Source organism: Bufo bufo, chromosome 4 (genome assembly GCF_905171765.1).
Source record: "Bufo bufo chromosome 4, aBufBuf1.1, whole genome shotgun sequence".
NCBI classification, from domain to species: Eukaryota; Metazoa; Chordata; class Amphibia; order Anura; family Bufonidae; genus Bufo; species Bufo bufo.
This window is the reverse complement of record NC_053392.1, coordinates 427,216,578-427,235,068: the sequence shown is the minus strand read 5'-3', so window position 1 is coordinate 427,235,068 and position 18,491 is coordinate 427,216,578. Positions and strand designations below refer to the sequence as shown.

General features: G+C 46.3%; 1 protein-coding gene across 2 annotated transcripts in view; it reads left to right on the top strand.

Moving 5' to 3' along the window:
- MEMO1 (mediator of cell motility 1) overlaps positions 1-18,491 on the top strand; it is an 87,693-nt gene that overhangs the window by 24,787 nt on the left and 44,415 nt on the right. The window contains exons 2-4 of one of the 2 annotated variants that reach the window (XM_040429329.1): positions 1,585-1,666; positions 4,171-4,239; positions 9,466-9,578. In XM_040429329.1, the coding sequence (XP_040285263.1) occupies positions 1,585-1,666; positions 4,171-4,239; positions 9,466-9,578 (264 nt within the window). Of the gene's footprint in view, positions 1-1,568; positions 1,667-4,170; positions 4,240-9,465; positions 9,579-18,491 lie in introns of both variants that reach the window. The other variant, XM_040429330.1, reaches the window with a different exon arrangement.

The window sequence follows — 18,491 nt, the reverse complement described above, 5'->3', positions numbered from 1 at the left end:
AGCCAGGGAGAAGGTGAGTTGTTGTTGTGTTTTTTTTTTTTTCTTTCTGGCTGTGATGCTCTCCGCTGTGATTGGACCGCGCTACAGCCAGGGAGAAACAGGGCTGTCTCCTCCTCCCTGTACCGATGATATTCATTTCCAATAGACTATTGAAGTCTATGCTACGAGCAATCAGATCGCATGTAGAGGTCCACTAAGGTGACTACCAAAAGTACTATAAACAAGTGAAAAAAAAAGTGATAAAAATAATAATTCAAATCACCCCCTTTTCTAATGTTGCATAGTAAAAATAAACCATAAATAACATTGGTATTGCCACGTCCAAAAATTTTTAAACTATTAAAATATAACAATATGTGTGTGTATGTGTGTGTATATATATATATATATATATATATATATATATATCTATATATATATCTCTATGTGTGTGTGTGTAAATCACTCGCCTCATCTACGTGCACACACTGAGGCAGTCGCTCCTCTCTTGATGGTAAAGGACCTGTGCTAAGCGTGATGACGTCACTGCGCACTCCCAGCATGGCGACGTCATCATGCTGAGCGCAGGTCCTTCACAATCAAGAGAGGAGCGACTGCCTCTGCACCTGCAAGTGGATGAGGTGAGTGAGTTTTTATTTTTTTTGTTCCCTAAAAGGCCATATTGAACTAGCATACCAGTTTTTAATGGCTGTTAGACGGGTGCACTCTTGTCTAAGCAGCCGTTAAAAACGGTCCCATTGATTTCAATAGGGTCTGTCTGGCTGTAGGACATGTCTTATTTTGACAGCCACTATTCACTGGCCATTAAAAAACGCTCTAGACTGCAATGATTCTGAAAACGGCCTTGTGACGGCCGTATTTCAATGTCATGTGCATGTAGCCTTACTTTCCCCATCAGACTGCAGTAGACATGCACACTTTGCTGACCTGATCTAAGACACTTAGAGAGTATGATATGTCAGCCTATGTTTTTTTTAGTGTATACAGTCTTAAAGGGGTTCTCTCATGTCAGAAAATGGCATTTATCATGTAGAAAAAGTTAATACAAGGCACTTACTAATGTACTATAATTTTCCATATTGCCTCCTTTGCTGTCTTGATTCATTTTTCCATCACATTATACACTGCTTGTTTCCATGGTTACGACCGCCCTGCAATCCAGCAATGGGGGCTGTGCTTGAACATTGTAGGAAAAAGCACCGTCTTATGTGCACTCCTCCGGTAACGGCCACCAAAGGGGCTGGCGCTTTTTTCTGTAGTGTGCAAACACGACCACTGTTGATGGATTGCAGGGTGGTTGTAACCATAGAAACGAGCAGTGTATAATGTGATGGAAAAATGAATCCAGCCAGCAAAGGAAGCAATATGGATAATCCCAATACATTAGTAAGTGCCTTGTATTAACTTTCTCTACACGGTAAAGGCCATTTGCTGAAGGGAGACAACCCCATTAAATCTGCACAAGCGTGGTAGCTTTCTGCATCTACCACAGACACAGGCATCTTTAGGATTCTGATGGATTTTTCTTTTGTACTCTATTTTTAACTTTTTTTTTTTTACACATTTAGTTATGTTTCATTTTAGGACCTCAGCTAAGCGTCCAGTTGGAAGGTTGGTTGTCCCAAGCACAGACCTCTAAAAGGCCGGCTCGAGCCATTATTGCACCGTAAGTATCAGCATTGTAATGTCACTGTGGATTTGTGTACGGCAAATCCGCAGAGGTTAACAGTACAGCAAAGTGGATGAGATTTCCATAAATCTCATCCACATGCTGTGAAAAAATAAATCCACAGCATAAATTGACCTGTAATGCATGTCACCCGCTTCAATATGGAGGCGGAAATTGCCAGCAAAACCCACAACAATTCTGCATTGTAACATCTGCGAATTTTGCTGCAGAAGCGCAGCAAATTCTAGAGAGGAAATTCCACCCTAGGTAGATGTGCCCTTAAAGGAATTTTCTTGAAGTATATTTAATTTGTGAAACCCTCATTTAAACATTTTGCTCCTGACCTCTGTTCACAAAACCCAAGCCTCCTGCAAATAGTAAGGCAAAGGGGGCGATGCTCTAGGACTGTCTGGTGCCAAAATAGTGAATGCTTTGACACGGGTGAATGCTATGACCTATTGTTCAGTTTAGCTGTGTTTAGTACGTATTAGATTAACAGCAAAAGATATGCTGTGTGATGTGCAGTGTAAAATAATGGGTAGGTTTCCATTCTGGAAAGAATGCAGGACAGAATACCACAGCATATGGCGCTGTTTTGTCTTGCAGAATAACAGAAGTCAATAGGGCACCAGTAATAACGGATCTGGGGCTTACTTGTTTTTTTGTCTTTTTAGACCAGAGCAAATAATAATAATAAATGCCTCAGATGTAAACCAAGGCTAACCTATGCTCTACAGATTGTCCAGTTTCACTTGCTGGCACATGATGTTGGAAGTTCAATGCTTCTCTAAGCTGTGTAGAGACATCTGTGACAGAGAAGGGGCCTGTGTTAGCTGATGAACTGAACCAGGCAGCCAGCCCATTCAAACATGTCACAAACACGCAGGGACGAGGACGAAGCTCCCTGCCACCAGAGACTGTGTTGGAACTTCACAGCTTACACAACAGAAGCTCCACTTCTTAGACCATGCAGCAGGAGAGGACTTGTTCCATCTGTCAGTTTTTCAAAATGAAAGTATATCTAGTAAGTTTCATTCAAGAGGTTTACCCACCATAAAAACGTATCCCCTGTCCACTGGATAGAGGATAACTATCTGGTCGATGGGGGTCTGCGTACTGGGACTCTCACTGATCACAAGAATGAGGTGTTGGAGTGGAGGTCACACATGCATGCCGCTGCTATAATCAACTCTATGGGATTGGCGAAGATCGCGGAGTGCTGTATTCGGCTTCTGTTCAGCAGTGCCATAGAGTTGAATGGAGCGGCAGTATGCATGGATGACCATTGCTGTATTTAGTCTGGACGCCCGGGAATCTCATTCTTGCGAACAGTGGGGGTTCCATTGTTTGGATCCCCACAGTTCAGATATGTATCCCCTATCCTGTGGATATTGGCAAAGTTCTTATGGTGAGACAACCTCTTTAAGAGTGTGGCCACCTTAACATTATGTTTTCAAATGTGCTAGAAAAATAATAATAAGCCACATCTATACTGTATAGTTAGTTCCTAAAGGTTCACAGCGGATGTTCCCCACTGACCAGCTTTGTCCTCTCGTTTCATGCAGTCCCTTTTTCCATTTGCATTGTGTTCTTGCCATCAGTATGGCTGCTGGCAGAGGACACTTGACCAGACCAGTCTGTCAGCATCCTCCATTGCATAACTCTGAACCCAGCACCAGAAACTAGCGCATGCACAGTTCTATGTGTAGTGTTATTCAATGGAGGCCTCCATCAGTGGCCATACTGAGGGCTGGAAAGCAATGCAAACAAGAGAGCGGACTTTACTGAAAAAGAGGGCTGTGCTGGTCAGCGGGAGACCACCTGTGAACCTGCAATTACTAAATATTAGTAAGTGGCTGATTGTGTTGTTTCTAACACATTTAAAAATAATAAATGTAATGTGCCCCTAGAAGGCCTTTGGGGGAACTTCACTATTTTATATTTTTTAATAATCTCCACAGTTCCCATTTACAAGAGAAATTGCTATTAGGACTGCACTGGTTGAAGCTAGACCAGGGATCCGAAACATCCGGATCTCCAGCTGTTCAGAAACTACAACTCCCAGAATGCTTCATTCCCTTCTGTGGGAGTTAGAAGAAGAGCCGAGCATGTTTGCATGCTGGGAGTTGTAGTTTCACAGCAGCTGGAGCACCGAAGGTTGCTTACCCCTGAGCTAGACTAAGAAGCTCCCTCTTGATCCTGGCCTCCCAGTGACCATATGATCTGTAACATTCTCACTGTAATAGATAGCGGCACTAGACAGTAGTACATTACTGCCATTTCTCCTGCATAATGCACTGGCTGTTATTAAACAGCTGCCCTAATATGTTTGGACTCCGTTTGCCAGGCAATCAGAATAGGTCTCGCAATGACTAATTACAATGGGAAACTCCATCCTTACCAGCCTTACTACATTGATACATGCAGTGCTGACATTCTTTGCAGTAGTCATACATGTGACAACCTATACTGGGGTAACTGATGGCAAATCTCTCTTCTAGTCATGCTGGATACACCTACTGTGGATCCTGTGCTGCTCATGCTTACAAGCAAGTAGACCCTTCCATAACGTAAGTGTTCTTCAAAACAATGAATCCTATTTCTTCTTCTTATACTCGATGCTATATACCAGTGATGGCGAACCTATGGCACTCAGAGCCCTCTCTGTGGGCACCCGCGCCTTGGAAAAAGTCTATGGCGTACCAATATGCTTTAGACTTTTCCTGCCATTCATTAGCACAGGACGCACTATGAACAGCACAGGCAGCACACTGAATGTAGGCTATTAAGCTATTATAGCTAAATAATAAAGTACATGGAAGATATACTATATTGGTATTCAGGTTAAATTGCCGTGTTGGCACTTTGCGATAAATAAGTGGGTATTTGGTTGCAGTTTGGGCACTCGGTCTCTAAAAGGTTCACCATCACTGCTATATACCAAGTGCCCTCTGAAGTATGTGGCGGTTCTTTCATCCAGGTAACGTCTTTAAAGGTCCCTTTACACTGCTCAATTAGGAATAAAGCATTCCTTCCTGACAATTGCCTGCTCTTCAGTGAAGGAGAACACTGCATTTACATACAGAGATCTCCTCCACAGTATGGCTAACGCCATCACACGTCCCCTTACAGAATCGTGTGCCAGCAGCAGAGTGCTGTTTAGACATCATGATCTGCTGCCGGCAAACCATGATTTAGGTGTCCGCAACAATGATCTTATTGTGGGTAATAAGGTAATCGGCGGCACCATTACACCGGCAGATTACTGCTAACGAGCATCCGTACGAATGCCTTTTGGCAATAATCTGCCTAAACATCCGTCAGTCTAAAGGGGCCTTTAGGGTTCCTCCATGATATACTTTGATGGTATTTTCGCTGGTCTGTCCATTTTGTGAGGAAACATGCATTTAGAACTAGGGATAGACCGATTATCGGTTTTACCGATCTTATCGGCCGATATTTAGGATTTTGAATCTGATCAGTATCGGCATCTATTTTGCCGATATACCAATAACGTATTGGGAACAAGGATCGCGCTGCTGACAGCGCTCTCCGTGTTCCCTCAGCAGCACAGGGGAGAAGGAAGCAGTGTCTCCCTCCCCCCCTGTGCTGCTGCTGCCGCCAATGAGAGGAGAGAGGACAAGAGGAGGGGCTATGGCCACTGCGCCACCAATGAAGATACCTTTCCCATTAATTGATATACAGGAGGCGGGAGCTGGCTGCAGAATCACATAGCCGGCTACCGACCTCTATAACAAGTAGCTGCGATCTGCGGTAGTTAACCCCTGAGGGGTTAACTGCCGCGGATCGCAGCTACCGCTCATAGAGGTCGGGAGCCGGCTATGTGATTCTGCAGCCAGCTCCCGCCTCCTGTATATGAATTAATGAGAAAGGTATCTTCATTGGTGGCGCAGTGCGCCCCCCCCCCCCCCAACCCCAGTATCAATCATTGGTGGTGCAGTGTGCCCCCCCCCCAACCCCAGTATGAATCATTGGTGGCGCAGTGCGCCCCCCCCCCACCCAAGCCCCCCAATATTTATCATTGGTGGCTGTGGCCACAGGGTCCCCTCTCCCTTCCTCCTCAGTGTAAGTTCCGATCGGAGCCCCAGCAGTGTAATCCTGGGGCTCCAATCGGTTACCATGGCAGCCAGGACACTATTGAAGCCCTGGCTGCCATAGCTCCCTTGCTGCTGTGTGCACAAAGCAGCAGGGAGAGTGTGAAGTCCTATTCACCCTGATAGAGTTCTATCAGGGTGAATAGGACAAGGGTTCTAGTCCCTAAGGGGGCTAATAGTAAAAAAAACAAAATATTAATTAAAAAGAAAGATTTACAAAAAAAAACTACACGTTAACAATAAACATATTCATTTTCAGTTTTGTGTAGGAATTTTTTTTATTTTTTTCAAAAATGAAAAATTCACTGAATATCGGTATAAATTATCAGCCTGAAAGTTTACAGATTATGGGTATCAGCCCTAAAAAATCAATATCGGTCGATCCCTATTTAGAACCTCACAATTCAGAGCTCTGTAGAACTTATCAGATTTGTAAATGTGACATGTGTCTGAACTGTTAGCCTGCATGCACATAGCAGATTTTCTTTGCGGCTTTCCACTAAATCTGCACCCTGTGTTACTTGCGGATTTTGTTGCATATTTGCTCAAGATCACACCCTTTGCAAAGAAAATGGTGAAATCTGCACTGAATATCTGCAAAATTTAAAAAGAATGGTTCTGCATACAGTCATTTCAGGGGCACCGAGTGACCCATGATAACACGGTATGATGACCTGTTATCCAGGCTGGCAGCAGCAGCTCAAGCAGGAAATCCGAAGTTCAGCAGATTGAGCCTCTGCACTAAAAAGATTTTATTTTAGCAACATGTATTTTGTGCACCAAACTATATCCGATGAATTGCTTGCAGCAATTCCCCGTTTATCCTTTATAATTGACATTCTACAACAGGCCGTATTTTAATATTTTGGTATAAAACTGTAGTCAGTCTTCACTATATATAAACATTTTTCTTACAGCACAACCTCAATACACAAGCTGTTCACTGAAAAGTTATTCTATGTGCTCAAATACGCAAATCCTAGATGATTACAGACTTTTTTTTATTTATGTAAATACATATAGACAGTGGCAATACCTCAAAATCACCACTGGGTGTCAGCATTGGCCAAAAATGTGTGAATACAGTACTCAAGTCATAAGCTTTTCTCCTGCTCCTGCATGTTACCTACAATTGAAAGCAGTGACAATACCTCATTATCACCACAGGGTGTCAGCGTTGCCCAAAAATGTCTGACTACTAATAAGCTTTGCTCCTACTTCTATGTGTTATACCTATATTTATGAATAAGGTTTGAGCCTGACAAATTTTTGTTTTCACATCACTTTTTATGGTGGCACATTGCATTAACTCAAGATTGTTATGAAGAGTGATCAGTTGAATTGCAATTAATTGCAAAGTCATCCCTTGCCTTGATAATTAACTGAATCACAAGAACCCCATTTCCACTGCATTTCAGCCCTGCCACAAAATTACCTATTAGTATCTTTTCAGTGATCTTCTCATTACCTCAGGAGAAAGTGTTAACAGGGCATCTGATTTCACTCTGTCATGCTGATTGTTTGCTTTTGGTGCTTGAAATCTGTGTCTTCTTCTGTTAACCATGGTTACCTCCAAGTCCAGCAAGTGCCAGGACCATCCCCTAAAGAGGATTCCGCTAGGGGAAAGGGTCACTACCAGTACAGAACTTGCTCAGGAGACAGGGTACCTGCATACACATTGAGGTGAAGGCTTTTGGAGGATGACCAGGTGTCAGGACACAACATAGAAGCCAGTTCTTTCCAGGAAAAACATCACTGACAGATTGACATTCTGCAGGAATGCATTGGACTGCAGAGGATTGGAGTAAAGTTATTTTCTGTGATTTGGGCTGTCTGGAGAAGAAAAGAGGAGCCCTGTGTCATGCCTACAGTAAAGCATCCTGAGATCATTCATGTTTGGGGTTGTTTCTCATGAGTGGGCTCACTCACAATTTTGCGTAAGAGCACTGCCACGAATAAAGAATTGTATCAAAACATCCTCCAAGAGGAACTTTTCCCATTGATTCAGTAGCAATTTGGTGATGAACAATACTTTGTCCAGCATGATGAAGCACCATGTCACAAGGCAAAAGTGGTAACTAAGTGGCTTGGTGAACAAAATTTTTTAGGTCCATGGGCAGGAAACGCCTCAAATCTCAATGCCATTGAGACCCTGTGGTCAATCCTCAAAAAGCAGGTGGACAAACAAAACTATAGAAGCTGTGATAAACTCCAAACACTGATTGGGCAAGAATGGATTTCCATCATCCAGGATTTGGCCCAGAAGCTTATATCCAGCATGCCAGAGCGAACTGGAAATATTGAGTCTTTGCATAAACTTGATAGATTTGTCAATAAATGTTTTAATAAAAACAGAACGTATGAAATGCTTATAGTTTCTATGGTCACTGAAGTACATCTGGCAAAATGGGCTTAAACCTAAATAATGAAGGAGAAAACATTGTGAAAACTAAAATTTGTGAAAGTCTCAAAACCTTTGGCCACGACTGTACATGTTTGATTTCTGCAGAGTGAACATTGTATTTTTTATTGTAGTGTAAGATTTATATTAAAAAAATTGCTTTACGTATAAGAAATAAAGCTCACCGTGTTGAGTAGCGTTGCAAATACTATTAGATCAGGTTGCCATATGGCATATTATTTAGGCCACATGTAGAGAATAAAATCAGCATAGATTTGAGAACAAACTGTGGACCTCAAGATTTGCAGTGGATTCTACTTGCTCTATTATCAGAGGTAAAATCCATGGCAAATCAATTGTAAATTCCGTGTGTAAACTGGCCCTTGTATTTCATTCTCATGTATACTGTGACTGTGACGAGGGGACATCCTCTGCGTTTGGAGGAAAGAAGGTTTGTACACAAACATAGAAAAGGGTTCTTTACGGTAAGAGCAGTGAGACTATGGAACTCTCTGCCTGAGGAGGTGGTGATGGTGAGTACAATAAAGGAATTCAAGAGGGGCCTGGATGTATTTCTGGAGTGTAATAATATTACAGGCTATAGCTACTAGAGAGGGGTCGTTGATCCAGGGAGTTATTCTGATTGCCTGATTGGAGTCGGGAAGGAATTTTTTATTCCCCTAAAGTGAGGAAAATTGGCTTCTACCTCACAGGGTTTTTTTGCCTTCCTCTGGATCAACTTGTAGGATGACAGGCCGAACTGGATGGACAAATGTCTTTTTTCAGCCTTATGTACTATGTTACTATGTTATGTATGGCTGCATTGACAATTCTGTCTCACATTCTTAATAATCTACAGCTTATTCAGCGCCTGTACAGCTCTTGATGCTGGCGAATTTGCATTCTGAAAGTTGTAGCCTTTATGTTCACTCTGTAGTCACATGTAGAGGGTGGGATGAGGGATGCAATGATCCTAGAAACTGCATTAAACACCTCTATTACAGGTTTCATTGTGATATTATTCTACTTTACTCATCCAGCATCTTGCAAACTACAATGAAATGAATATTCAGAAAATATATACCGTACATTCACTACTAAATATTATATAAATTGTGCTTGGGATATTTGAATGCAGATTATATCTATGAAAGTTCTTGTTAATTCATGTGCGACATGTTCTGTGTTTGCAGGGTCTTCTACAATTGTACAGTTTTTATTGTATAATGTCTTTATTACTTGATGATGATTATTATATATTTTTTTTTTTAAATATGTAGGCGAAGAGTTTTCATTCTCGGTCCTTCCCACCACGTGGCTCTTTCTAGATGTGCACTTTCCACTGTGGATATATATAGAACACCTCTTTATGACCTTCATATTGATCAGAAAGGTATGTCCAAGAAGTTCAGGCTGGATAAGGATGTGTAGCTTCACGACCCAATTATGTTCCACAGAGGCACACTGCAGGGCTGTCCACAATCTTCTGCCCGCATTGTCTTCTCCATTGAACCCCTAGCTATCTCCCTCAGATTCAATCCCCATATTAAAGGGATTTTGCAGCTTTTAGTTATTGATGACCTCCTTAGGATAGGTTACCCATATCAGATCATTGGGGTCTGACACCCAGCACCCTACTGCTCACTTTGCAACAGTTGCTGTAAAGATGATAGGAACCAGACACCAAAAGGCTCTGTACTTTGTGTATTAGCCATGCCAGTGTGCCTCAGCTCTGCTATAAACATCTAATTGGGGGGGGTCTAAAACCCCCCGGAGGATAGATCATCAGTAGCTAAAAACTGGTCTATTTCCTTTATGTTGTCACCTTATGACTGAATGAATATAAAGCCAACTTTTTTGCAGACAGCTTTGTTCTTACTTTGACTAAACCCCTCGCATGTCTTCTAAGGCCTCATGCACCGTTTTTCAGGTCCGCATCCGAGTCGCAGTTTTTGCGGCTCGGGTGCGGACCTATTCACTTCAATGGGGCCACAAAAGATGCGGACAGCAAGAGCTATACATTTTTTATTTTTCTGTCTATGTAGCCATATGGGGGCCTGTATTTTTGCAGGACAAGTTGTAGATTTTAATGGTGCCGTTTTGGGGTACACATAACTTACTGATTAACTTTTATTAGCTCTTTTTGGGAGGGAGATGGGGGGGGGGGCAGCAATATTGCCACTGAGTTTTTTTGTTTTATATTTTGCGGCGTTCATTTTTTAGCTTAAACAACATGATAACTATATTCGGGTCAGTACGATTACAGCGATACCACATACATATAGTTTTGTTTTTGCGTTTTACTACTTTTGCACAATAAAAACCCTTTTCTCGCCCATTTTCCTTGGGGGACACAGGAGACCTTGGGTATAGCTCAGCTCCCTAGGAGGCGTGACACTAAGTGAAAACTGTTAAGCCCCTCCTCCCGCAGCTATACCCTCAGCCTGGAGAGAGAGACTGCCAGTTTTTGCTTAGATTCCAAGGAGGCAAGACACTCCCTGCTCTGCAGGGCTGTTTTCTCCTTGTTGTTTAGTTTTAGATTTTTTTCTTTTTCTTCCAGACCATCAGGGACAACAGAGACGCAATAGACCTCTCTGTTTCTCCCGGGGTCTAGTTGCGCCAGTGGCGGTCACCCGCACTGCTGCCTCCCCCACAGAAGGCAAGGTGGACCAGGGTAGCCTAGCTCCCCTGCATCCCGCCAGTGCAAGGGTCGCCCGCACGCCAAGTCCCTCTTCCAGCGTCCTGCCACTACGGTGCCGGTAGCTGAAGGGGCGACCCTGCTGGAACGGACCGAGGGTGAAGACGGCTGATGGTGAGAGAGTGGCTTCTCCAGCCCTACGTCGTCGTCCCCTCCCCCCCCCCCCCCCCGCTCTCCTGCGTACCTGACCCCCATCCCCCATACTGGTGCCTCTGGACCTAGGCTGGCCCCTGGGGTGCTGCAATGCGGCAATCTGCTCCCTGCTCCCCTCCATGTGGAATACTGCAGTCTCAGCATGACCCCCTTCCATGGAGGACATTGCAGACTCTTGAAGGTAGCTGCAGATTGCTGCGGGAGGAATGCTGCAACAGGGCCCGGGGGGCCGCACCTAGATGCCCCTGACACAGGGGTTATGCCGGCGTTCCTCCTCTACCCTCACGGGCACCGTGTCTCTGGGTCCCCCTCCCTCTTACCGGTCGCGCCTAGCTGCCCCTGACCCTCCTCTACGGGCACCCGGTCCACCAAGGGCAGGGTTTTTCTGTGCTGGACTTCAGGGTCTCCCCAGCCTTACCGGTGCACTGTTCATGGCCAGGGGCCCGCTCCTGGCGCTGCCGGGCGCAGGGCCTCACTTCTGGCCCGCTGGGTGGGCGCCCGCGGCCCGCATGTACTGAGCGCGATGCTCTAACAGGCCCCGGCCGACCGTCGGTGCATGCCGGGCGCCGCAAATTTTGGCCCAGGCTGTTCCTTCACTGCCCTCCCCTCTGCGGAGGGCATGGTTGTTCACTTGCATGGTTCCGGTGTTCCTTGTGGCCTCGTACTGTCTCACTCGTTCACATTGGCTGTACTTGCTGTGCGCCCATTTACCGGGTCTACCGCGTTCTGTCTCCCGCTTGGATGCAGATTGCGTTTTCCATTCTAGGCGATTGTCCTACTGTAGACTTACCTTCTCGGTAACTTGGGAGGATTACCCTTCGGTCAAGATTGTCCTTAGATCTCCCACACCGGGACGGTAGATCCCCTTCCTCTGGTGGTAACATCGACATGGACTTTAGCCTGTCTTGTCCTGGCATCTGTTGGATGCTGGGCGGACCCTTTCGGTTCCTTCCGTCTGCCCTTCTGCTTCCCCACTCCAGGTGGATACGGGATGATGTTGCTCGGGGGCTGACGGGACCAGTTTTGCCGGACTATTCTGCCGGTGTTACTGGTCTGCGCCTGATCACGTTGGGTTTTTTCCCGCTTTCCCAGGCGATTCCAGCGGGCGCGCTAGTGTTCGCTCCCGGCCGTGCTTCGTCCAGGATCTGTATCAGACTTCAAGTTCTTACCTGGGGTTCTGCGGGAAGCTGGGCATTCCCCCACCCTGCCTTTCTCTCCCCATCATTCTGTCCTTCTCCAGTCCGGCCTGGACCTGGGACTGGGACTCTGTTCCTCGAAGGGTCAAGTGTCGGCATCCTCTTCCAGCGTTCCCTGGCCCCTCTTGAGCCTGTCAAGACCTTCTTCCACGGAGTGGCTCATTGGTTCCTCTGTACCATCCCCCGGTACCGCCCTGGGGACTACACACTGTGCTCTCGGCGCTCCAAGCTTCCCCTTGGAGCCGTTACAGAAGTTCTCTCTGCTCCTTCTGTCCTGTACGGTTATTTTTCGGTAACCATCGTGTCTCTCAGACGGGTGTCTGGATGGCGGCCCTTCTTGTTCCGAGCATTCTGTCCTTCCCCAGGATAGAACAGTTCTCCATCCCGTCCCTTCCTTCCTTCCTTCTGAAGGTGGTATCTGCCTTTTCATCTCAACGAGGCCATTTTCCTCCTCTTCCCACCCGGGAACGGACACTTCACCGATTGGACATTGTTCGGGCCTTGCAGTTTTTACTTGGAGATCACCGGTCCTTGTCGGCGCTCAGACTCTTGTGGTTCTAGGAGGTCCGCGCAACGGTTTGACAAACTCCAGGGTGGCTTTCGCCCGCTTCATCAGAATGGTTATTGCTGAGGTTACCACGCCAAGTGCAGGTTCCGCCTTCGTTGTCGCCGTTCATTCCACCAGAGCGGTCGGTGTCTCCTGGGCTGGAGACATTGGGCTTCGGCCGCGCAATTGTGCAAGGCGGCCACCGGTCTTCCTTGCACGCCTTACCAAGTTCTACAGGGTGCATACTCTGGCTTCGGCGGATGCTGCCTTGGGCCGCCTGGTTTTGCAGGCGGCGGTTCCTTGATGCCTTCGGGTGCTTCGCCTTGGAGCTGTGTTCCCCGTCCCCCCCCCTTCCCTCTTGGACTGCTCTCGAACGTCCCAAGGTCTCCTGTGTCCCCCAAGGAAAATGGGCGAGAAAACGAGATTTGTGTATAACTTACCAGTAAAATCTCTCTCTCGCTCTTCCTTGGGGGACACAGCACCCACCCATTCATTGTTTTTTCTACACGGTTTCCGGACTTGGTTTACCCCGTTGGGTAGTTGGCTTGTTGGTTCCACTTGTTGGACATTGCCAGTTGCGTGTCCAAGTAGTGAGAAAAGGCAATCTCTCTCTCCAGGCTGAGGGTATAGCTGCTGGAGGAGGGGCTTAACAGTTTTCACTTAGTGTCACGCCTCCTAGGGAGCTGAGCTATACCCAAGGTCTCCTGTGTCCCCCAAGGAAGAGCGAGAAAGAGATTTTACTGGTAAGTTATACAAAAATCTTGTTTAAAAAAAAAAAGAATTAAAGGGGTTCTGCAGTTTTTTTAAAAACTGATAATCTATCTTCTGGATAGATCATCAGCATCTGATCAGCAGTAGCGCTTCGGCCTTCTTGATGTTTACCGCAGGCCCAGTGACGTCACGACTAGTATCAGTGGCCTGGGCGGGGCTGAGCTCTGTTCACTTGAATGGAGCTTAGCCGCGCCCAGACCATTGATACTAGTCGTGACGTCACTGGGCCAGCGGTAAACAGCGAGAAGGACGCGGCACTACTGCAGGCACCGCTGCCTTCTCAAACAGCTGATCGGCAGGGGTCCCGGGTGTCGGACCCCCGCCTATCAGATGCTGATATACTCAGAGGATAAATCATCAGTTTAAAAAAACTGCAGAACCCCTTCAAGCGTTTTTGCATTGCTGCATCCCAAGACTTTATTTTTCCCCACGCCTCCACAACGGCAGTAAACATGGAGATTATCCCGCCTTCTCAGGGACAGGAAAACAGCTTTGTGGATCAGTCCATATAAGGCCCCCTCCCTCTTACCTCTCCAGTTGTTTTCCTGTCCCTCAGAAGGTCAGGACTTGCCGGATGGATCAGTCACGCGCCCAGCCTTTTGGTTTGTTATCTGAGGCAGGGGATAGGGTCGCGGAACTCTGTAATGGTTCCTCCTTCCCTTCGGTTTAAGCCCAGCGAAGCTGGCCACCCCGGGCTATGGACCCGCGTCCAGTGCGGACCGGCCCTGTTCTGCGAGCCGGGGGAGCGTTCCTGGGCCTAGGAACGGTCTCCACATCTTCCCCTGTGCGCGCGCGCCGGCGGCAGGATCCTAAGTGACGTCAGTGGCCGGCGCGTGGCGCAGGAGGGGGGCGGAGCATATGTCGTCATCATCGGGGACCAGGAAGTAAAAGAGCGCGGCTGCCGGCGTTCCGATGCAGCTCCTGCGCTCCTCTCCTGAGAATGTCCCAACAAGCAGACGATTCGCCCAGGCGGCCCACAGACACCTCCAGGCCCTCTAGCCCGGTAAGCCTCCTCCCGTTACTAAATGACAGGTTGCTTTATCCTGCACTTAGGGTCTCCTTGGTGGTGGTTCTTTGCCCTTTTTTTTAAAGAGACTAAGGATAATCTTTTCCTCTCCAATTTTGTGTCTCTCAGGGTAAAGAATCCTCAAAAAAAGATCCACCCTTAAAGAAAAAATGTGTTATGTGCAAAAAATCGCTATCTAGTGCATGCAAGAAATCCTTGTGCCAAAAGTGTTGTGACAAGGTTGTGTCAGAGGAGACCCCATCTTTAATAGAAAGTCTAAAAACCATAATTAGAGAAGAAGTGGGTGCATCTGTAGAAGCTAAATTATCTACATTGTCTCCCAGACCATCTACCTCCGGAGCCATAGTCTCTAATGTGCAGGACTCTGACCTGGATGAAGGTGAAATTTCCTCTAAGTCTGATTCTGATATTTCAGACCAAGCAGGCGGTAAACCTCTCTGTTCAGTTGAAGAGACGGATTCTCTACTGAAAACAATCAGGGATACAATAAATCTGGAAGAACCCAGAGAACCCCCTTCAGTACAAGATCAATTGTTTGCTGGATTAGGGGACAAGAAAAAACGAGTTTTCCCGTCCACCCTAACATCAGGGCATTAATACACTCAGAATGGAGACACCCTGAGAAAAAACAATCCGCCTCTTAAGTGGTTAAAAAAAAAATACCCTTTCGCGGAAGAAGATTCTGTGGCCTGGGATAAGACCCCTAAAGTAGATGCCCCAGTAGCAAGAATCTCTAAAAAAAAACTGCCCTTCCATTTGAAGACCTCGGTCTTCTTAAAGATCCGATGGCCAAAAAATGTGAAAGCCTCCTTAAAAAGATGTGGGAATCTTCTACGGCCACTCTAAGACCTGGGATCTCCGCAACTTATACGGCAAGAACCCTGGGCCTTTGGTTGGGACAATTAGAGGAACATTTAGAGTCAGGCACTCCACGGGAAGACATCTTGGCTTCTATACCAATGCTGAAACAGGCCGCTAATTTCATGGCAGATGCATCAGCAGATATAGTGAAACTTTCAGCCAGATCTGCAGCCCTCTCTAACTCTGCTAGAAGAGCAGTATGGTTACGCACCTGGTCCGGTGACACAGCCTCTAAAAACAAGCTGTGCACTTTACCATGTGAGGGGGATAGGGTGTTCGGTACGGCCTTGGATGACATTCTGGAGAAAGCTTCGGATAAGAAGAAAGGCTTTCCTACAGAATTGAAATTCTTTCAGCAAAGGCGTTCCTTTCTGTCCCAAAAGCGAGGTAGACCGGACCAAAAGAGAAAGGACACTAGACCAGCCTGGCAGTCCAATAGAGGTAAAGGCAGAGGGTTCCTGTTTAACCCTGACAAATCGGCCCACACTTCTTCTCAATGATGCCAAAGGCGTGGTGGGAGGAAGACTGTCCCAATTCTATCCTGCCTGGGTAAATATCCAGGCCTCTCCATGGGTTCTGTCAGTAATAAAAAACGGGTACAGTCTAGAATTAAAATCCTGCCCACCAGACAGATATATGGAGAACCCTCGTCTGGGGGAAATAAGCCAGAAAGCTATGAATCATCAATTGACACTTCTGCTGGAGAAAGGGGCCATCATCCCAGTTCCAAAGCAGGAACAGGGGAAAGGTTTCTACTCCCCGATCTTCTTGATAAAAAAAACAAACGGCTCATTCAGGTTAATAATAAACCTGAAGATATTGAACAGATACATCATATACAAAAAGTTCAAAATGGAAACCATAAAGACAGTCATCAGCCTGCTCCCAAGGAATGGCGCTATGGTAACATTAGATTTGGCAGACGCCTACTAAAATTCCTGAGACTGGCGACGTGGTTAGAGGGAGAACTGTGCCACTTCCAATTCCGGGTACTTCCGTTTGGTCTCAGCTCAGCCCCAGCTCAGCCCCAAGACTTTTTACAAAGGTCATGACAGAGGTATCAAAGTTCTTTCACCTAAAGGAAATTCTATTTTTTCCGTATCTAGACGATTTCCTAATAGCAGCCCCATCATCGTATCGGTTACTTCTGCAGCTCCAGACAATCCAGACCACACTTATCAGCCTGGGGTGGATAATCAATACGGAAAAATCCTGTCTCCTACCCTCAACCCAGATAAGCTTTCTAGGAGTGCTGTTATGATCTCTTTTCTTCCTCTGCAGAAACAAGATTTCCTGATCACGACGGTGAGGAGATTTCAGAAACAGAGCTCGGTCTCTTTCAGAGAGATAATGGTCATCCTGGGTCTAATGACATCCATTATCCCTTCAGTAAAATGGGCACAGTTTCACTCAAGGATCCTCCAATCATTCCTCTTAAGAACCTGGGACAAAAAGCAGACATCCTTAAACAAGAAGGTAAAGATCCCTCAGGCAGTAAAGACATCCTTGAATTGGTGGGCAGATCGGAAAAACCTTTTGAAAGGAGTACCCTGGAGACCATCAGACCAGGTAGTTATTACTACAGACGCCAGCCAACAAGGATGGGGAGCCCACATGGAAGGGACACTAGCTCAGGGCCAGTGGGGTCTCGTTCTGCAAGAAGCCTCTTCCAACAAAAGAGAATTGTCTGCGGTTTGGGAAGCCCTGAAAACATTCGCACCCTCCCTCCTGCAGAGGAATGTAAAGATCTTGTCGGACAACTCTACGACGGTGGCATATCTGAACAAGCAGGGCGGCACAAGAAGCCGCCTATCGCCTAGCCCTGGTGGTGAGAAGAATCTTCAGTTGGGCGGAAAAAAATATTCAGTCTCTTTCAGCAGCCCATGTGAGAGGAAAAGAGAATCAGGTGGCAGACTTCCTCAGCAGGGACCAGCTAAACGCAGGAGAATGGATGCTAAACCCCCAGGTATTCAAACAGATCTGTTCCAGATGGGGAACGCCGAAGATCGACCTGTTCGGCAGAAGAAAGAACAGACCGGTTCCGAATTTCTACTCTCTGGCAGTAGAAGATCAACCCTTAAGAGTGGATGCGCTTTCGGTACCCTGGCCACCAATCCTGTTATATGCATTCCCGCCATTCTCCCTCATACAGAGGGTCATAGCAAAAATTTTGGAAGAAATAGTCCAAATCATCCTGATCACCCCATTTTGGCCCCGGAGATCATGGTTTCTGATCCTGAAGAATCTAGCAGGAGAAGAATTCTGCATCCTCCCCCTCGCCCAGACCTTCTACTTCAGGGTCCGGTTTCTCATCCTCAAGTCTCTCAACTCCGTCTGACGGCCTGGAGGCTGAAAAAAATATCCTGAGGAACAAAGGTTTCTCCGGAAAAGTGATCTCCACCTTACTACTTAGTAGGAAACCTGTCACCTCAAAAATATATCTGAGGGCCTGGAAATCCTTTCTACTTTTTGGGGAAAACAAATACGATCCATCAGGAGAACCTCAATTGTCCCTCATACTGGACTTCCTCCAAGCGGGGTTGGATAAAGGTCTCGCAGTAAGTACATTGAAAGTTCAGATAGCAGCCTTGAGTGTGTTTATGGACTGTAAACTGGCTAACATGAAAATAATAAAAAGCTTTTTTTAAGGCGGGCACCAGGATTCGCCCTAGGTTAAGATCCCTAGTGCCTCCCTGGGACTTAAACTTGGTACTGTCCAAACTTATGTACCCTCCATTTGAGCCAATTGCAGATATACCCTTAAGAATTCTTACTCTTAAGACATCATTCCTGCTAGCCATCACTACGGCCAGAAGAGTAGGCGAAATACAGGCCTTTTCTATCCTGCATAACCTTTCTGTTTCAGACGACAGGATCACGCTAAAACACGCTCCTGAATTCCTTCCGAAAGTAGTCTCTAAATTCCACTGCCAACAGGAAATTACCCTTCCCTCCTTTTGTTCTCAGGCAAAGAACGAAAAAGAGAAACTTTTTCATAACCTGGACGTCAGGAGATGTGTCCTCCAATATCTGGAAGCCACTAAGGAGATTAG